Below are 22,494 nucleotides of genomic sequence, written 5' to 3' on the forward strand. Positions count from 1 at the left end.
TGTATCTGTCACCTGGAACGCCTTCAGATACCCGTCTCCATGTCCTTGAGAGTGCTTTGTCAACAAACGTATCGACATCAACTCACGGGGGCCTTAGTCAATTTATATTTGCCGCAACAATTAAATAATACGACAAATAATTCGTATTTCTAGTTTGAATCTGTTTTTAGAATTGCTTGGCATGCCGGGTGAATGGTTTCCCTGAAGGATAGATTCCTTCTTGCCTTACTCGTGTCGTTTTATTTCACAAACACGCGGTCTTGTTGAGCTTTAGAAATCAGCAAGCGCCTCACGCAATTTATAGATGTTTATTTAATCTATACAGTAAATCTACAGGGTCACTGTGCGGCCTCTGTTTGGCACTTCATCCTTCCACAAGAATTCAAAAGCAAGAAGTCTGGCAGGGAATTATGTTTGCTCTGCATATCATCCGTGACATGCCTCCTCCCCACTGGCGATGAGTGTTGGATCCGTTTTAGCCCGAGCTGGCTCGTGAAACACAAACCATGAGTGGACGTGAAGGAAAGAGTGTGGAGGGCCAGCTATGTATGCGTACAAAGTCTGACAGCTGGATGTGCAAGGAAGGAGCACTTCTTTCAGCGATCCTTGTTGGCTTCCTTTTTACGAATTACAGGACATTGGAACCTTAAATCGGAGGGTGGTAAAACCTCAGCTTGGATAACATTCCTGCAAGTAAAATAGGGGTACAGTGGTACATCTACTTACGAACGTCTCTTCATACGAAATATTCAAGTTACAAAACGTCTCAACAGGAAAATATTGCCTCTTGTTACGAAAGAAATATCAAGATACGAAAGGTAAAAATACAGTATGGCCTGCTTCTCGCAGCTCCGAGTTTCCTGAACGCGACATACTTCCAGCTGCTCTGCTATTGGCTATTACCGGGCACCATCCTGGCATGCCATTGGCTAAGAGGGACTTCTACCGTTATGTGTCTATGCAGCGTTCTCGTCATTCGCCCCACGGGCCATGATGTGTTCCAATAGTTTTATGTAAATGTGAATCGATCGCTCGCTCTGCTGATGTTTGCCTTGGACATTTTTGAAGGATTGTTAAAAGCCGACAAAAGCGAATGTCCTTGGATCAGTTACTTCCAAAACGCCAGGCAAAAACCACTTCTGAGAGAGAACATGGATGAAAGCGGGCAAAAAACGTTGAGGACGCAGTTAAAAGTTAGATGACCATCATTTTTATTCTGTACTCTATTCTTTGTTTTTTTTGACATTATGCACAACTCTCATTTATTGTGCAACAATCTAATTGTAATATGTATTTGTTACATATTTGGATGCAGTTTTTATGCTTTAGAAAACATTTATGTCTGAATTTTGGGAGTGTTGGAACGGATTAGGGCATTTACATTGAAAACGTGTCCCTACTTACAAAATTTGCTAGTTAAGAAATTTCTTCCAGAAACATTTAATTTCGGAAGTAGAGGTACCACTGTATTCTAAATAATGTTTAACCATTTCAGAGACAGCGGTTACTAAAGTGGACAGCTTATGTTATCAGGTTACAGGTTGCGTGAAAGGGTTCAGTAAAAAGTACAGTACACGTTGCGGGCATTCCAACAATTTTGATAGATTTTTGAAAATGGCAATATCTGCATGTCCTGAGGTTTGAGGCAAACAAAATTCAATTGACTTTGTTTATTCATGAAAATTCCAGCAACATATTCAAATGCTGATTGATATTTATAACCGGTTTCACAAAGCCGGTGATTTAATTAGTTTGTGAACCAGGTCGTTTGTGAACAGAGGCTTCCACTGTAATGTCTTTTTGCTTGCCATCTTTGTTTTCATTATCTCTTGATCTCGGCCGTGTACTTTTTAGATAAAGATCATTGCATTTGTTGCAGGACTGAAGCAGCAAAAAAACAGGCATTTACAAAGGCTAAAGTGAAACCTCGTCGGTAGGACATAGTCATACAAATGGCAAAATGCTAGCTCTGAAGTTATGACAAGGAATATAAAAAGGACCAAGAACATTTTCCTCCCACCTTTTAACTACTTTTCGTTCATAATTAACGATTCCTTGGTTGATTCAATTAAAATCCGGGGGTCATGGGTCGCTTAAAGCACACCCTTGAGGACACTGCGCACAAGATGAAGACCAAAGAAGTTAAGTGAAGGTTGACGTGGTTTCCTGTGCCCGAAGCTGAGAGACAGTTGTGTTGAGTGCTAGATCCTATACAACCATGCCTTGGCTGTAACTACACGTCGAGGTATTGCAATGCGCATTTGTCGTTCACGAATCATCAGGGAGAGGGGGAAAAAAAAAAAAAAGAAATGGATCTTGTATGCTGATAATTCAGTTCCCTAGCCTTCGACTCACTCTCAAAATGTGACTCACCTTTTTAGGAGCAGAAGGTGTGTAATTGGTTAGACAAGTCATTTCACCTCAGGTGAGGTTCAATTGAGCGTTAAGAATTCTGTGCAATTGAAGCTTGATTAATTCTGTCTGAGGCAATCGGGGCCCAACGACTTGGCTGCAAACTAGCGGAGGAACTATTGATTTCGTCTCAACTTGTTCACTGTCTAATGAAGGGAAAATTAATTGCCAGCGATGGAAAGTTGACTCTCTGAGCAATACTGGGCAGACATTCCGAGCTATTCACCCAACTTCAATGTTTATTACTCGAGTGAATCGATCAATTGATAATTAATCATGAGTTAATGCTCCAGTGGCTCAAGGAAATGTAGTTAAATGCTTAGTTTTAAAAAAAAAGTCAGTAGGATAATAAGTCGAAAGCCCACGTTTTAATTGTGCATCCTTGAAAAAAAAAAAACTTTGATACGTTTTATAAAAATAACACACGGGAATATTAATCCTTTCAAAACGACAGCACACTATGACACCCATAATGGGCAGACCGCAACTTCTCCGCATTTCCATGTGGCGGGCGATAACCCCAACACAGTAATTATGATTTTTTTTTCTCCGAATTCCCTCTATTTCTGGGATATGTGCATGTTTTGCTCCCTTTGAAATTAACCGCTGATTTCCCAAGGCTGGAAAAAGGTTCATCGCTTAATGAACAAGTTGGAATTCAGCTCTGCTCAGACAGGAAGGACGGGGCTCATTTTGCCTCTTTCTCTCTTCCCCACAACCTCATCAGTCATCATTAGGGACCGTCGCCCAGGTGACATTACTAATAACCTCTAACAGCTTCAAATTATAATTTCAACGCGCGCTTCTCTGTGTGTACGTGTGACTGCACACTCGCAACCACGTTTGTTATGCATGTAGTAGTCCACCGTAGATCGATGGCGAGACACTAATGAGAAATGAACGGTCAAAGGTCCAGGATGTGTCAAACAATGTGGACAAAAAGCGTCAGGACTTTCTTCTCCGAGAGACATCTAAGTGGATTTAAAAAAAAAAAAAAAAACAAACATCTTTATACTCGGGCCTCCCTGTGTGGAGTTTGCATGTTCTCCCCGGGCCTGTGTGGGTTTTCTCCGGGTACTCCCGTTTCCTCCCACATTCCAAAAACATGCATGGCAGGTTGATTGAACACTCCAAATTGTCCCTTGGTGTGAGTGTGAGCGTGGATGGTTCTTCGTCTCTGTGTGCCCTGCGATTGGCTGGCGACCAGTTCAGGGTGTCCCCCGCCTACTGCCCGAAGACGGCTGGGATAGGCTCCAACACCCCCCCTCCCGCGACCCTCGTGAGAATAAGCGGATCGGAAAATGAATGAATGAATCTTTATACTCACATTTTTTTCCTCATTCACATGAAGGACACTTGTTTTTTTTTTTTTTTCCATATTTAAAAGGACATTTAAAAATATTACTTCAGGTATCTCTGTGACATAGTGAAAATCTGCAATTAAATTACGGCAAGTGTGTTGACGGTGTTGATGAGTGAGCCCTATACAGTTTTTTTTTTCTTCTCTTAAACTGCACTTCAAAAATGAATTTATAATCACGTCCAGCATTGTTTTCTCCTGCAACGTATTCTTGGATGCGCTTAGTAATGAGCTCAACCCAATCCGTGGGGTGAACGCAAACGATTTAGCGGATCCAATCAGAGGACGGAAAATTGCAGACGTCACTCCGTTCCTTTGCAAAGGCGCAGCGTGCTGAATCTAAAATCTGATGGGTTAAAATAAGACAGCCAGTTCACTTGTATGCGCGTGTGTATATCTTTGACATCAAGCACTCGGGATTCGACTGGACTGGAAGCTGCGCAGCCAAAGCCGATGCCACGAAAAGACTGTTCAAATAAATTATTCGCATTTCATGTAAATTGTAAATGTCGCTCCGTGCTCCTGATAGCGAGCTGAAGGCTGTGCCTGCACCCCGCTGGTATTTCCTTATTAACATTTGATGTAAATCTTTTTAGGATCAGCTCTTGTTAACGCTACCCCGGAGGACATTTCTGCTTGCGAGAGATTCTTCTCACCATAGACACGGAAGAATTTATCGTTTTTTTTTTTTGTCTTTACCATTGCAGAAGTTAGGTTCACAATTGCAAAAGTATTTATCCTCGGCGTTCTCATCATCCTGCACCTCTTCTGGCGTCCTCACACTTTGTCACCTGAAAAAAAAAATGAAATAAGGGGCTTTCCTTGAACTCATTTACTGATCAAATGTATTTCGTTTTGGTATATTTGTTCACCTGCACGCATGCAATTTTGGTCCAAGCTTCCACTTTCAGGCTACATTCTAAATTGTTAGGATCTGCAATCGTTGAGAGGCAACGAAAGAAGAAATTCTTTTTTTCTTTTTTTTTTTCTTTTCCCTTAAATATCACAGAGTCAGTTGCTAAGTTACAGGAATCGACTAAATGAAATGAAGGGCGTTGTTTAGTATGTGTTCTATTGAAAGAAAATTGTTCTGAACTGCTCTTCATCTCTTTCATTTCAGATACCAGTATATGCAATCACCGTGTTAACAGTTGCATTCCTCTTCTTGTTTTAAAGCAAATTACATAATCCAGGGTGACATATGTGACCCAAATCACCATATATCAAATAAAAGCATATTTTTTATTCTGACTGCCTTTGCGTACTACACATCAAACTTTGTTGACATCTCTCATTATGGAAAAACTGGATAAAATAAATAAGCACCAGACCAGAAATCTTCACTTTTTTTTTTTTTTTTCCCCTCATTCCATTTTGCTGTCCTAGTTGGCAGTGTTGAACCAGTACTTCCTGCAGTACAAAACGTGACGGTATCTCTCGGGGTGGATTAATAGCAGACATTTAAGTGACATAAATATTCACAAGAATCAATTAAAAAATGCCATTGACTGGACAGGATTCAACGTTCTTCATTGTTAAATGTTGCCATAGAATATTGCTGTGCAATGTTTTGCAGAAGATTTTTGAAGCCATTTAAAATATATCTCTTTTTTTTGGGTGGGGGGGGAATATATATATATATATATATAATTTTTTTTTTTTTTTAAGCCAATATCGGCCACCCCTATTGACCAGCCACATAATGACATGCGAGTAAAAATTGTAAAGTGGTGTCACATTGACAATTGTCATTCCATACTGTACTCTAAACTGGCCAGGGAGGAAAAAAAATCTCTGACCACAGTATAAGCGCTCAGGATGATCCTTTAGAAACATTTATTGGCCGTTGCTGACTTTGTTCGGAAATAGGGGGCGGGGCTTGCTGAAATCCAGCCTGATTATCGGTCTGTTTGTACCCTGCTTCAAAGCGCAAAAGACGGGCTGTGTCCAAGTGCTTACGTTCCAGCCAGTGTTACTAAGCGTCTCAACTTTTATGATAATCTCGGAAGATCACCGGTAGCAGGTCTTGACATTATGTCGGCTCGGGTCTCAGTCAGCATGGGAAATGTAATATTGTTTAGAAAATCCCAACATTCATCACCAGCCGAGTCCATCCCTACGCCACTTACCGGAAACCGTGCCTCGTCAGATGTTGGGCTCCCAAACGCCAAACTCGGGGCGTTTGGTGAGACAGCGTTCAGTGCTATAGACACAACAAAAGGAGAGGACAAGAGGAACAGCATGCTTCTCTCCGGTCTGACACGCATTGTCTGCCTTTCAATGTGGACGTGCTGATGTTGTCAGTCACTCTGAGTGATGGGGAAAGTAGAATCAATCTACGTGAATGGAGTTTGTATGATGTTTGCCAAGCAGTCTGTGTTCCAAGAGCCTAAAAACCCTTTGCAGGAATTGAGGTTCCACCTTTTTTCAATCTAGAGACTTTTTTTTTTTTTGTCAGCAAAGAAATGGAACTGACAGCAGTACAATTTAAAACAATTGCTTCATTTACTTGCTACTCAAAGTGTTTGTTGCTCATTATTCAGATGTAAGGGTGATGAAATCCCACATTGATTTGGGCTGAACACTCGTCCATCCAGAGTGCGCGGAGGAAGCTCCTATCCCCATCAGAGCTTTCGTATTGATACCAAGTACACCTTTTAATCAATAGTCATCCATTATGCTCAACCTTAGCATCTAAATGGCGTGCGGCTTTTGGAGATGATTACCTTTTCATGGTCACTCTTAGCTGTCACGATTAAAATGTCAAACGCGTGTCAGCTTGTCACTGGAAGGTCAGCCTAATGGTTCCCGCTGCATGTTTTCCATCCACGCCATTAGCCGTTCCCTTCTGTGTTACTCTTGAATGATTTTAAGTTTTTTTTTTTTTGGGTCAAAGGATTATAACGCAGACAACATTGGAACATTCAACAAGTTGACCATAATCCTTTCTGAAACACTCTTCGGCTTGCGGTTCTGTTTGCAAAGGGAACAGAATTGAACTAAATGCCCTTCCGGGGTTCAAACTGTAAGTTTCTCAAGATAGGCACAGGAATTTTCAAGCGACACCTACAATTACTTTTAAAATTTGGTATTGCCGAACAGGTTTGTGATATTAGATTTTGAAAGTTTACTCTCTCAAGATTTGTTTTTAGTCGATGCTGTAAATTTTGGGTTGTAATCTCACCAGCTGATGGCAGACATGGCGTAGTTGCACTTGCACCGGGTCTTATGCTGCTTTATATTACAATGTGAGTAGGCCCAACGATTTCGATGACAGGCAGGACAAACTCACCAAAATTAAACATTTACGTGAGTTGATTTTAACCAAAAAAGGCACAAAATGAGTTATTGCACATGTTGGTTTTGCTGTTCAGCAGTTTTGTGCCACCCTTGAATTGTAAATTTTATGCAAGAGAGCGCTCTGCACAGAGAGGTGGTTATTTTGTTGATGAATAGTGGATCTTTTATACATGCGTTGAGAAATATATTGAGAAAAATGAAATGTATCTTTGCAAATGGGCACTTTTTTTTTATTTTTTGGTCCATGTTAAAAATAGCATTTCTGTCATACATCTGGTTAGGGAAGCATGTGGTCCATTGTGCCCCCACAGTGGCAATGATGAAAATTTGTGCTCCACCCCCTGCGGCATTTAAGTTGCTCATCTCCGACCTACAAGCGCGGTATGATAACTCCTGGGGGGCAGCGTGATTTGATTCCCGGCCTCACTTGCAACAAAACAGCAGTTCAGAAGAGCAAACGGATTCTACTATCCCATTTTAGAAAATGTATAGTTTTCTCAGTTGGAAAAAAAAAAATTCCCCTCTTGCTCAGACAAATTCTATATTGGGTAAAGAAAATGCAAGATTCCGAGTGAAGGGGAGGAATATCGTTTAATGTGACATTACTTTCAACATGACACAAACAAGCAGCAGCAGAGGGGAAAAAATGAATTCAGTACACAACCATAGCACATGTCGAACAGTTTGTTGACGGTTTTCCTTTCCTTCATTTGACCGAGGTAGACTTGTTGTACCTCCTCCATGAAACCTCAGATGATAATTCAGATTACAATCCCAAGCACAAGTATACACATAAGGCCTTACAGTGCACAAAGACGCTTTGAGCATTTCGAGACGCTTGTCACAATAAAGCACACTTTTTACAATGTCACTCCGTTCCAGAAAAGACAACGGTCACATTAATCTCTGCTGTGTTACAGTGATGTGATGTCAAGTCAAAGCCTGAAGCAAACTTGCCATTTGGTCCCAAACAACGCTGACCCATATAAATACATCAGGGATTACAAAAAATAAAAAATACTGATCGTGTACAATCAAGCGACGTTCAATTCAAGGGTGGCCTGGCAAAAGCGGGACAATTCAAGTGGACATAAGCGTGCCCTTATATGCTTCCCTAATTCTTCGGTCTTCATTTTAGCCTTCGGCAACAACAAGCTGCTTGGAAACATGGCACGCTATCGGACATAGCACAAAAAAAAAAAAAAAAAAACAAACACTTCGTTTTATGTAGCGTCACAAAACAAGAAAATGCATGACTTTTTTTTTTTTTTTTTTACATTGCAGGAGACTTTTTCAATCGAAAGCTGCACCATTTGTATTTTAGCAAAGACGCAGATGAGCAGGAATGCACATTATTCCTGCATAAAAAGCTCTTGTGCCGCCGTGTATTCATGTTGACATTTGCTGTAAGCCGATTGCACAAAGCCGAAATCCGCCTCGGAGACGGTGTACATTTAAACAATGCCCGAATGCGTGACTCTCATACGACAGGACCTTTAATCTTCATCGTCATGGTCAACCAGACTATTACGGCACCACCGCATGAATGAAATATTCGGCTACCTCCGCCTTGGGCCGAAATATCCTCCGAGACAAAATATTACAACTTGAAGAAATAATTTTTCTCACATATCACTGTTAATGAAAACTAAATCTCATCCTTTAAATATGATCCACATTTTTCTAGTTGACAACACAAGGCTGTTAAAAAAAAAAAATTAGCATTGGCCTCCGCGTTATGCAAATTTGGACCTTTTCAATGTAATCATCTTTGTTCTCCTGCTGAAAGTATGAACCCAGACAACCTATGAGAACATGTTTTATAATTCCTTCTGATGGTCACAAAGCAAATTCAGAAGTGCGTCTACTCAAGAGCTTGTTTACCTGCCGGTTGAGTCGAAGCACCTGATGTGGCTCAAGAGGGGAAAAAACTGTGGCAGGGTTTACTTCCTGGATTGGCATTTGACAACTCTGTCAGATGGGACGAATTAGCATATTGGCCATCGATATTTGGAACAAGTGTCTGCTCTGATTTGCTAGAACTGTCCTTCAAAACACGTCTGCTCAAGGCCTCGCCGTCGCCGTTGACTTGGTAGAGACGAGCGGGGACTCGTTGCTCTGAAAAGTTCAACCAATCGCTGTCACTTTGTTTTATTTATTCACTTATTTATCCAGGTAAGATAATTGAGATCAATAACCTTTTATTATGAACTTGGTATTTAAAACAGACAGTCCTAAAAATAGATGCGCCCCCCCCCCCATCCCCCCCAACGTGATTTGCTCGACGGAGGAATCCAAACCGTAAACTATCCTTCAATGCCACATGCACTAAGGGGAATAAAGTTAGTTTTGTTTTGGGGCTTTTTTTTCCTCTACAGATATCACGATTAAAACCCAGCACAGATTGCAAACTTAATTTTGCCTTCAGCTCTGCCGCACTGCTTGCAGGCGGCGTGTTTATCATTCACTTGCAACATTTCCCCAAACGGCACCTGTTCCATTTGTCAGTGACACTTTTCGCACAGCATCAAGTCATTCCAAGAAAGGGGCACAAACAACGTTAAAAGGAACAATTGCCCTCATCAAGCATAGCGAGCAGAAGCTCGGGGGTTGGTGGAGTGAGGAAATCAATCACCCGGTAACCACTTTCTGCGGTCCTCACGGGGACAAGAGGCGGGTTTAACCAGCGGCATATAAATGGCAAGACTGAGCGAGGACTTGCCACAACCAAACGTGACTGATTAGCGTGTGAAGAGCCAATTAATAATCATATGTACAGTGGTACCTCTACTTAGAAACGTCTCTTCATACGAAAATTTATAGTTATGAAACGTCTCAACCGGAAAATATTGCCTCTTGATACGAAAGGTAAAAATACAGTATGGGCCGCTACTCAGTACTCACGGCTCAGAGTTTCCTGAACGCAACGTACTTCAAGCTGCTCTGCTATTGGCTATTACCGAGCATCATCGTGGCATCCCATTGGCTAAGACGTCTACCATATGTGTCTATGCAGCGCTCTCGTCATTCGCCCCTCGGGCCATGACGTGTTCCAATAGTTTTACGTAAATGTGAATCACCCAGAAAAAGTGTTCATCAGTCGGGCGATCGGTCGCTATGGTGATGTTTGCCTTGAACATTTTCACACGATTGTTGAAAGCCGATAAAAGCGAACGTCCTTGGATCCGTTATTTCCAAAACGCCAGGCAAAAACCACTTCTGAGAGAGACTAAAGAGGACTAAAGAGGGCAAAAAAAACGACGCAGTTAAAAGCTAAATGACCATCATTTTTATTCTTTACTCTTTTCTTAGTTTCTTACGTTATGCACAACTCTCATTTATTGTGCAATAATCTAATTGTAACATGTATTTGTTACATATTTTGATGCATTTTTATGCTTTAAGAAACATTTGTCTGAATTTTGGGGTGGCTTGGAACGAATTAGGGCATTTACATGGAAAACGCGTCTCTACTTCCAAAATTTTCTACTTACGAAATTTCTTCCAGAACCAATTAATTTCGTAAGTAGAACTACCACTGTATTCTATATTGCTACCTAGCCCAGCGGACAATGTGTGCTGACCTATCTTTTCCCGATCGGAAACGAATTGCTAACAAATAATCTGTATCAAGGTGTAAAATGCTCTGCTAGAAAAATGCAAAAAAAAAACCAAAACAATGTTTTTTAAAATATGTCTGTGCGGCCCAGTACCAAAATCAGGCCACCAACCAGTGTTTGGGGACCACTGCCTGACTCTTAACGGAGACTATGGCCGTTGTTCTAATCTAAAGTCACAAGGAAAAAAAAAAATTGCGGATAGACTCTTCTGGAATCCAATCATATTTTTGTGCTTTCTTCCCATATTAGATTATATATTAGGGTTCTTGCGGCACTTTCAAAAAGCAATCTCATCTAAATCATTGTAACGAAATTCGCCTTCACACCGCGTGTCTCATATTGTGGAGGCCGACAGCTTACAGTTGGTAGTTAAGACTCACGTTCTGTCGCAGTTCCCTATCAACGCATGCAATTAGGCTCACTTTGTAATCGCCCTCATTGCAATGTCCAACTCAATCTATTGGGGTGCATCATGACTAAACCATAATCAAACACAAATAGTCATCAGTTACATCTCACATGCTTGTACCGTATGCTCGGTATGAATTGCACCCGAAGGAAAATGAGCGGAATCTATTTGCCGCAACAAATTTAATAAGATGATGTCAGTGTGAGTGGCAAGTGGATGAGCCGCGGCGTGTGTCGACATCACACAACCTTTGTGACACTACAGGGAAATTATTCTCACACAAAAAATAAAAAAGCTTTCCATCTTCTGTCACTCATAAGCAAAGTTGATATTGCGATAGATTTCTACAAGCCCAAAAGTATTTAGAGACATGCACATACAAGGGATCTTGGGTCAGGATGCCCTAATAACCTGTGATTCATTTAAATACGTAGTTTATACTCTTAGCAACCACTACGGTGCTACGGGTATGTATCGACGATAACAATGAAAGTCTTGCTATTCGACAGACATTATACTGGTCGAAGCCAGGCAGTAATGATGAAGCTTGCCTGTTTGTTATGTAGGAGCGTGTGTCTTTAAAAGGTGCCTTATTTACAATTACATGAGACCCTCTGTGCCGCGGTTAAATATTGAAAGGTAACGCTGTTGCATTTAAAAAAAAAAAAAAAAAACTAATTATCACAAGTGAAGGCCACTGAAAAGCCCGTGATCCTGTTCTAAAAGTAGCTCACCAGTGATGGGACATTGTGATTTTCTAGGATTGGATGTAGAAGGGATCATTTGGAAAATGTCCATTCATCCTAATATCCATTCATCCATTTTCCAATCCGGTTTTATCCTCACAAGGGTCGCAGGGCATGCTGGAGCCTATCCCAGCTGTCTTCGGGCAGTAGGCGGGGGACACCCTGAACCGGTTGCCAGCCAATTACAGAGCACACAGAGACGAACAACCAACCACGCTCACACCTAGGGACAATTTAGAGTGTTCAATCAGCCTGCCATGCATGTTTTTGGAATGCAGGAGGAAACCGGTGTACCCGGAGAAAACCCACGCAGGCACGGGGAGAAAATGCAAATTCCACACAGGAAGCGAACCGAACCCTGCACCTCTGCGCCGTGAAGCCAGCGTGCTAACCAGTCAACCACCGTGCCACTTGAAGTTAATAAAATTAATTATTAATAATAACGTGCATTAAAGGTATCTGCATGTTGTAAAAACAACTCATGTCCGATGATGATTAGACAAGACTACTGCAATTAGGGATGTGCGTCATAATCTGCTAATTAATTAAGAATTCTGTGGATTTTGTGGAAGTGACTGGTGATTAATTGCGCATTGAAGCAATCAGAAGTGGGCGGGGAGTGTAGTGCACTACTCTGAAGCAACTAGCATAGATGCTGTTGATTCACTCAATGATTTTGCTGTTTAAAAACATATAACATGATATCATCTAAGGCAATGGTCCCCAACCACCCGGACGCAGCCCGGTCCGAAGTGGCATGCGGACAGGTACCACACACATGAAAAAAGAAAAGAAGAAAAAAAAAAAACGTACAATACTTATGGTTTATTTATCTGAGGCAGAAAAAAATATTTTGAAAAGTGACTAGATTCTCTCCATTCCGTCTATGAATGAATCTTGACTGTTGCCAAGTTGTCTGGCGCAACGCGAATTTTTAATCCACAAACGAGCAAAATGAGTAATGTAGACATATTTAGAAAGTTTATTTGCAATGGAGGGGCAAGTGATGATTAGACACAAGAGGCTCTGCCCAAGAAGAAAGACGTTACTTTAACTCTGGATTTACGGCTACAGGTGATTCACACGGACGAACTCAGCCATATCTGCACAATATATGGCGAGCGGCTCTCCAATGAGTCAACGAAGCTTTCAAAACTGATTTGTCAACAAATTTCAGTCCCTTCAGAGTGTCACACTTGGTGGCTAATCACATTGGTAAGGCATTCCACACTTCATTCCATATTTGAGGCAAAAAAAAACAAACAATGGGTTTGTGTGGATTGTAGAATTGCCTTTCCCCCTCCAAAGCCATCCCCGATCGGTGTATAGTTGTCGGTCCGCGGCGGAAAAAAAGGGTTGGTACCGCTGACCTAAGGTAGCTACACACTCTGATCACAATTTGTCTGGAAAGCAAAATTCCAGAATGGAAAAAAAGTAAGCCCACTTTTAAATATTCATTAAATAAGACAAACACACGGAACAAATTCAACTCATACCTCAAGCTACTATTGTATACATTTGAATCACATTATAATCTGCAATTAAATGCTGGCTTCCTTAACACTTGGAAAAGATCTCATAGAATTCTTCCGTGGATTTCTGACAGTGCCACCGCGCCAGATTCCAGTTCTTATGATTTCAAGTTGCTTCATCTTTTCAGTCTACATCAACACGTCTCAAGTCCAAGTACTTGCCATGACGTTGCACTGCCAAGAACAATATTAACAACACGCAGGCACTTATTGCACAAGGCAGCTGAATTACCATTGATAACAATCATGTCAATAAATAGGTGACAGAAATATTTCACACGTTATTTTCTTCACTGACGGTCCACCAAGTTGGCAAGTTTCATTATTTAACAAAAGTTGTCCAAACATTTTCTTCCAAGGTGTGTATACAGGCAAATTGAAGGACGCAAGGGTTCCTTTGACATTCGTCACCCTTCATTTATTTACAGTCACAGATCTGTGTAGGTTAAGATATAATCAGCGCTATACATTATATATATATATATATATATATATATATAGTTGGCAAGTTTCATTATTTAACAAAAGTTGTCCAAACATTTTCTTCCAAGGTGTGTATACAGGCAAATTGAAGGACGCAAGGGTTCCTTTGACATTCGTCACCCTTCATTTATTTACAGTCACAGATCTGTGTAGGTTAAGATATAATCAGCGCTATACATTATATATATATATATATATATATATATATAGCTATCAAAAAGCAGCTAGCTGGTTTAAAAAATAATAATAATTTTTAGGAATTTGACCGGAAATCTCTACTCAGCTGACCTTGACACGGAGCAAAAAGTTGACCAAACAATTTGTCATTTATGATTTTCGCTGAGCTATATTTATAGTTTTGGCCACTATGAAGAGAAATGTTGATTCATTTTTGTAAATCTAGAAAAGCTCGTACATATTAAACAAGTGTAGTTGAAGCAGTCAATTTTAGGACACGCCAACAGGTAACAAAAATAAATAAATAAAAAAATGGGACAGCTGTAGTTTGGACGTGAACTGATAGAACAGCTAAGCTAACACCTTCTGTTTTTGTATCCGTTGAGGTATATACCGTCCATTGAGACACTGGAATTGTTAATACCCCTATTTATTTTCTCACAATCATATATTTAAGCTTCGCTGTCGCTACATTATGCTAACTGCTTTCGCGTAGGCCTAAACAAAGCGGATGTTGTACGCCGCCTTGTTCCAGTAACTGTCTCTTCCTGATCGGACTCGCCTCTTTCATCCTCAGCATGTTCCCATGGTGCTGACTGTTGTGTAACTAAACTTGGACATGGAAGGTCCCATGGCCGTAACGTCCTCTTCGTTGTCTCTCAGCCCGCGGCGGTGGCGGCGGCGGTGGTGACGGCAAGGGCCGGCGCAGCAGGAGAACATAGCGAGCAGAGCTTTCCGGAAACGGGTGTTCATGAAGCAGTAAATGATGGGGTTGACGCAGGCGGAGGTGTAGCTCAGCAAATGGATAAAGGCAATGGGTGTGCCGGAGAGAGCTTTTTTGGCTGAATTGTCATCGAAAGCTCGCCAAGTGTTGATGCAGTACAGAGGCATCCAGCACAGAAAGAAGAGGACCACGATTACCACCAGCATGCGGATGACTCGCTTCTTGGCCTCCAGCTTGGCCTCCGACGTGTTGCTGCGTGGCCGGTCCGCCCTGGGCCTCTTGACGGAGGCGGACATCGCGGACATTTCCAGCGAGTAAGGACGCTGGACGTTGACGTAGCAGCCGTCACCGTCCTCCCTGCCAAGCAAAATTCCAGAATGGAAAAAAAGTAAGCCCACTTTTAAATATTCATTAAATAAGACAAACACACGGAACAAATTCAACTCATACCTCAAGCTACTATTGTATACATTTGAATCACATTATAATCTGCAATTAAATGCTGGCTTCCTTAACACTTGGAAAAGATCTCATAGAATTCTTCCGTGGATTTCTGACAGTGCCACCGCGCCAGATTCCAGTTCTTATGATTTCAAGTTGCTTCATCTTTTCAGTCTACATCAACACGTCTCAAGTCCAAGTACTTGCCATGACGTTGCACTGCCAAGAACAATATTAACAACACGCAGGCACTTATTGCACAAGGCAGCTGAATTACCATTGATAACAATCATGTCAATAAATAGGTGACAGAAATATTTCACACGTTATTTTCTTCACTGACGGTCCACCAAGTTGGCAAGTTTCATTATTTAACAAAAGTTGTCCAAACATTTTCTTCCAAGGTGTGTATACAGGCAAATTGAAGGACGCAAGGGTTCCTTTGACATTCGTCACCCTTCATTTATTTACAGTCACAGATCTGTGTAGGTTAAGATATAATCAGCGCTATACATTATATATATATATATATATATATATATATATAGCTATCAAAAAGCAGCTAGCTGGTTTAAAAAATAATAATAATTTTTAGGAATTTGACCGGAAATCTCTACTCAGCTGACCTTGACACGGAGCAAAAAGTTGACCAAACAATTTGTCATTTATGATTTTCGCTGAGCTATATTTATAGTTTTGGCCACTATGAAGAGAAATGTTGATTCATTTTTGTAAATCTAGAAAAGCTCGTACATATTAAACAAGTGTAGTTGAAGCAGTCAATTTTAGGACACGCCAACAGGTAACAAAAATAAATAAATAAAAAAATGGGACAGCTGTAGTTTGGACGTGAACTGATAGAACAGCTAAGCTAACACCTTCTGTTTTTGTATCCGTTGAGGTATATACCGTCCATTGAGACACTGGAATTGTTAATACCCCTATTTATTTTCTCACAATCATATATTTAAGCTTCGCTGTCGCTACATTATGCTAACTGCTTTCGCGTAGGCCTAAACAAAGCGGATGTTGTACGCCGCCTTGTTCCAGTAACTGTCTCTTCCTGATCGGACTCGCCTCTTTCATCCTCAGCATGTTCCCATGGTGCTGACTGTTGTGTAACTAAACTTGGACATGGAAGGTCCCATGGCCGTAACGTCCTCTTCGTTGTCTCTCAGCCCGCGGCGGTGGCGGCGGCGGTGGTGACGGCAAGGGCCGGCGCAGCAGGAGAACATAGCGAGCAGAGCTTTCCGGAAACGGGTGTTCATGAAGCAGTAAATGATGGGGTTGACGCAGGCGGAGGTGTAGCTCAGCAAATGGATAAAGGCAATGGGTGTGCCGGAGAGAGCTTTTTTGGCTGAATTGTCATCGAAAGCTCGCCAAGTGTTGATGCAGTACAGAGGCATCCAGCACAGAAAGAAGAGGACCACGATTACCACCAGCATGCGGATGACTCGCTTCTTGGCCTCCAGCTTGGCCTCCGACGTGTTGCTGCGTGGCCGGTCCGCCCTGGGCCTCTTGACGGAGGCGGACATCGCGGACATTTCCAGCGAGTAAGGACGCTGGACGTTGACGTAGCAGCCGTCACCGTCATCACTGCCGCACGACATGGTTGAAGTCAGGCCATTCTTCACGTCTGTATTAATTAAGCAGCAAAAAAAGAGAGTTTCACTTTCTTTCGACGCTATTTATCTGGTGCGAGAAATTAACCCTTGACAAATCGAAAAATTCTAATTTGGTCTTTGGCCCTTTGAGTCAGAGCTTCACAAAGGTTTGTGAGACCTTAAGTATTGAGCCATTTCTAAGTAGATGACTGCTATCCTCCAACCAGTGATTTGGGTCATTTTCATACATTTTGGTCCTCAAGGGCCGCTAACCTGTGCCGTACAAGGTATTTTTTTTTTTTTTTTTTAGTTTGTGCCTTCATCACATCACTGCTGACTAACTGTAATGGACTTTTCTTTGGACAAATCCAGTCCTTCCTCAAGCGTCTCCAGTTGGTCCAAAATACTGCTGCTCGCCTCTTAACTGGAACACATAAGAGGGAGCACATAAACTCCTATTCTGGCCTATCGCCACTGGCTGTCTGTGCACTTTAGAGTTCATTTTAAGATTCAGCTACTTGTTTTCAAGTATTCTCTCTGAGCTGCTCCTTCCATACGATCCTGCCTGGTGCCTTGGGTTAGCCGATCTGCTCTTCATGGAGGTACTGAAGTGGAAGCTCTGAGGGATGGGGATTTGACTTCACAGCACAAATCAACCAAGCCCCCTTCCTTGTTCATTTTTTTTCAAATCTGTCTGAAAATATGCTTTTATTCCTTGGTTTTCAACACAGCATGTGACTTTGAGTCCTTATTTTAGTTTGTTTTTCTTACTCTTATTGTTTTGGGTTTTTTTTCATTTTGTTCAATTGTCATGTCTTTTATTTATTTACAGTACTTTGCTTCAGCTCCAGTTTTTAGTGCTCTATTAATAAAATGAGGTTCAATTGAATATTTCAATACGAAAGCACACCAAAATATCCGTCTCAAATTGTTTATTCGAATTTTGTTGGGGCGCGCTTCAATACTGTATGGAGCAGGACATTGTCTTTTGATTTGTGTGTGCAAGGCCTTTGCACTTGATGACCAAACCTTTTGTATATTGTGTGCGTGTGTGTTTGTGAAAGCTTGTCTGTGCCTCTTCAACGATAAAATTGTCCTGTCGCCAATTTAGGTTTTAATTCAAGCAGTCTCCTGGTACACGAAAGCCAAACACATATTGTTTTTGTATACATTACTCTTGTCATTTTTCAGAGATTTGAAACGTACATAGTGGTCGAGATATTGAAGCACTGTGTGTTTGAAACTCTTGTTCCATGTGCCCTCGTCATCAATTGGGCACCTCCAAAAGTCTCACCCATGCCCCTGAAGAACAGCAAAGACGCATGATGAAAAACCAATTATTGTGAAAATCGCTCCGTGTCAGTCGGTGAGCGGACATTCAGGTCAAAGGGCAAAGCTGAAAATGATTTCCGTCCATTTAGGTGCCATGGAATTACCGGCCATATGCGGTAAACCTGTACACAGGATATACTGTACCATCACAACAAACTATCAACAGTGCACAGTTTGGCATTGGTGATGCACTTCACTCTGGCCGTTTGTCGTGTAGTGGTTCACATAGCCGACTTTCCTGCACCTTAGTCAGAGCAGGATAAGCAGTACAGAAAATGGATGGATGTACATTCTGGTTTCATAATTCTACCGAGACGCAGGTGGAGGGCTGAGCTGACGAGACGCAGGCAGAACCAATAATCAGATGAAAGACAGGGAATCGAGACAAACATAGGAAACACAATTCCTAACCAAAAGAGGAAATGATCAAATGATTCGCCACGCAAACGGAACTATAAGCTCATAATTGACAGCCAATAGTGTTTCCTACCAATGAAAAACGACTGTTTATTCCACGCTCTCATAGAAGCAACCATTATTTTATATCTTTAATGAAGACAATGTACATATTTTGAATGTTTCTATTCTTTCATTCTACAATCTCTGCCTGCAGTTGCCTTGGTTACTACCAAGGCTCCACAGTGCGAAAACATATTTGATTATGTTTGCCAGTGACTAAGACCACTAGACTAGACTAAATTGCGCACTGCCCTGCAGCATGATGACTATTTTTATTTTCCTTCTACAATGCCGGCATGGAAAAAAAATGTTCAGATTAATTCTCCTAACCATCTGAGAAATGACAAATTATCGTTTCGTTCAAATATTTGATTCAAGACAGTCAAGGCTTCACGCCCCAAAAGCTGGACAAACTCAACCTAAAGACAAACAAACCATCATGTGTGAAGTCATGCTCATCTGCATCCGACCATCCATTTCAATGTTGTAAAAATTTATAGACTTTAGGACATGTCTGACTTTGGAGGTCCCACTTTTACGTCAATATAAGTACACATAGAATATTCTTAATGGATTATTCAATTTGCCTCATTTTCCATTAACCTTCCATAAAATCTCCCCGGAAAGTTTTTATCCCTTTTATCGGATTTCCACTTGGACTTTTTTCGCCATTTAAATTTTTTTTTTAAATATCAGCTTGTCTCTTTTTCAGACAACCTCTTTCCATGTAAGGCCAAACAGATGGCGACATCCGTGCCTGCAGCTGCCAGCCAATTCCATCCTCCGACATCCTCCGCTCTTCGACTCTCAATTCCAGACCCTCTTGTAAGTACACTAACGGTTACAAAGAGCACCTCATCACCCAGAGCACATCATGATGCCATGTTGCTAATGAAATCGTTACAGTCACAATTGGATTCATCTCGACAAAAATCATGCAGGGGGGGTTGCTGGTAAAATGAGATCCAATATAACAGCACCGGGCTTTCCAAAGATAATTTTCGCTCAGCCACTGAGGTACTCATTTGACAATGTGCTTATTATGTTGGTTGTTGCAAGCAGTGGAATCCAACTCACAACACCCCCCCCCCCCACTCTGCATCTAAGTGTTTGCAGAAGTGTGTGATCTACAGCTTCTACTGTGTGTTCTTAGTTTTCTTATTGAATTCATTTTTGCAATTCCACCACAGGGTGGTACCTGTAAAGGCAAAAAGAAACGTGCAACGATGGCCATGAAGAAATGGAAATCTCAGGCTGTTGTCATATCATTATTACGAACTCGCAAATGAAAATTCTTTAAATTGATTCTTATGGTAATCTCTCGTGGCTCTGCAGGTTTTTTTCCAAAATTTTGTATTCATTAAAAAATAAAATAAAATGAAAAAAATCCTGCCATATCGGCAGACATATTGCGGAAAGATGCGTTGTTTCCTGTACTGTACCGGACATGCCACGGGCACTCATTCTAAGTGATTGGTTCCCAGCGCGACGTCGACCAATGAGAGCACAAGTGGATTTATCCCGTGAGCTGATCAAAGCAGCCTCACCCAGCACCTTCCCTAGTCTCATCCTGCTGTTGACTGTTTCGCATACTTTATCTTAGTGTTGTTTTCATGCTAATTTTTGGGGGGATTAGTTGAGCTACATTCCGACCCCTTGCCGCCGCCGAAGCAACGCGTCATGTGTGTGTGGGAGCATGTAAACCCGCTCGTCTCTCCACGGGGTCACATCAACAATGACACATTGCTTCAGCGGCGGCAGGAGGTTTGTTCTCAGCCTTGAGCGGGTTGAGGAGCCTCATTTTGAAGCTTTCCAGACCCGGTCAGCTGTATTTTAGATACGTCACATGGAAGCAGTGACAGCTCAGATGAAGGCTGAAGTGAGAGCCGAAACTATCAGCTAGGCAAGAGTTTTTGTCTTCGTTTCAAAAAAAAAAAAACATTGATTAAAAAAAAAAAAAGAAACCTTAAACCTATTTCAGACAAAATGAACGTCACAGCACAAACCCTCACCATGTTTTTCCCCAATTTAAAAACATCAGCTACACCGTCAGCGCCTTGAGCAGAAGAGTCTCCAAGTGAAACGAAAGCCTGTACGAGTGTTAATTACTGTAGAAGGTTTTATAATGAAAGATTTCAGTAAATAAGTGCACTGTTGTAATCTTTCTTTCAAATCCAGCACGTATACCTCAAGTGTCAAACTCAAGGCCCGGGGGCCAGATCTGGCCCGCCACATCATTTTATGTGGCCCGCGAAAGCAAATCAAACATGTCCACTTCCATGATGCTTGCTGAAATCTCTCCCAAAATTCTCATATTAAATAAATTAGAGACATATTGTAAGCATTTTCTTGTGACCAAACCCCTCATTACAGAAACTTAAACAATAGTTGAATAAATCGTAATTATATGGTTTCAGTCATAACGGCCCTCCAAGGGAAACGGTAACTAAAATGTGGCCTGCGACAAAAAATAAGTTTGACACCCCTGACATATACTGTTTACATATTTTAAACATGCTGGTACACGCATACACGAAAAAATTCCTTGGGCGAGGGGTGGTGGGGGGGACAAATACTACCTTGTGGTTTTCACTTTTCACGGGGGGTTTCTGGTTCCTATTAACCGCGAAAAATGAGGGATTACTGTACCGCGCTAGGTGATGCAACCTTTTGAGCATCATACTTATAGGGCATGTTCCCATGTTAAGTCATTCTCCTTGACGGCGAAATTCCCCTCAGGGAAATTCTGATGATTTTCCCCGTCATCTGTATTCTATCTGTCAAGCTCTGCGGGTGTCCTCACCTGTCGAGTCTTTTTTGTGGCCCATCTCAAATTGGATCCCTCTGTAAAGCTCCCGGGAGATGAGTCCATAGGCCACGCTCATCACCACCCCGGGAATGGCAAATAGGATAAGCAGCAGCAGCACGTACCTTAAAGGCATAAGGAAAGAATGCAGTGCAATTTTCACACAGACAACAGAGAATTCACAGCTGCGCAGGTTGAAGACTCGACACGCGGGATCCCTCGGAAGTGTTAGGATCCACCGTGCGTCTATAGTGGCGCTCAAGTAATGGAGGTGAGAATTGGGCTTGGGGACGCGAAGTGATCTGAACATGGAATATTTGCGCATTCTTGAAAGCGCATCTAAACCATCTTAATCAAAACGTTATCTGCTGCAAAGTGAAAAACGGACAGTACTTGACGCACTTCAGCGCTTCTAAACACATTTCTTAAGCTTTTATTTACGAACATACTTATCTTTATTCACGAGAATAAATTTCCCCCGCTTTCCTACTTACGCACTTCGTTGAATGACACAGTTGTGGACTGTTGTTTGACTTTCAACTTAGTCACTGTCAGTCAGGGGTCGCCACAGCGAATAACTCGCCTGAAATGTTTGGCACAGTTCCTACGCCAGATGAATCTCCCTGATGCACGTGTGTCAGTTAAAGCAAACATAGTCAAATATTTGTATTTTACTTCCCCACTAGACATGCGACGCATTTTGAAACCTGTCCATATCGTTCAATTTTGACTATTTTTATTGTCATTTACTGAGAAGGCGAAGTGGGATTCGTCATCATGCCACCGCTGCTTACGGCTTTCCTCCCGGGGATTGCCCCCCCCCCCCTCCTACGCCAGATGAATCTCCCTGATGCACGTGTGTCAGTTAAAGCAAACATAGTCAAATATTTGTATTTTACTTCCCCACTAGACATGCGACGCATTTTGAAACCTGTCCATATCGTTCAATTTTGACTATTTTTATTGTCATTTACTGAGAAGGCGAAGTGGGATTCGTCATCATGCCACCGCTGCTTACGGCTTTCCTCCCGGGGATTGCCCCCCCCCCCCATTTCCTAGCTTGTTTATGCGCTGTATATTGGGTTTGCA

The 22,494-nt window shown here is 41.7% G+C and overlaps 1 protein-coding gene across 1 annotated transcript in view; it reads right to left on the reverse strand.

Annotated features, from left to right (window-relative positions):
* Positions 1 to 15,885: 15,885 nt before the first annotated feature.
* cckbrb (cholecystokinin B receptor b) overlaps positions 15,886 to 22,494 on the reverse strand; it is a 22,120-nt gene continuing 15,511 nt past the window's right edge. The window contains exon 5 of the mRNA XM_019884723.1: positions 15,886 to 16,840. Within this exon, the coding sequence (XP_019740282.1) occupies positions 16,293 to 16,840 (548 nt within the window). The 3' untranslated portion in view covers positions 15,886 to 16,292. The remainder of the gene's footprint in view (positions 16,841 to 22,494) is intronic.

The sequence above is a fragment of the Hippocampus comes genome, unplaced genomic scaffold, assembly GCF_001891065.2.
Source record: "Hippocampus comes isolate QL1 unplaced genomic scaffold, H_comes_QL1_v1.1 scaffold95, whole genome shotgun sequence".
Lineage (NCBI taxonomy): Eukaryota > Metazoa > Chordata > Actinopteri > Syngnathiformes > Syngnathidae > Hippocampus > Hippocampus comes.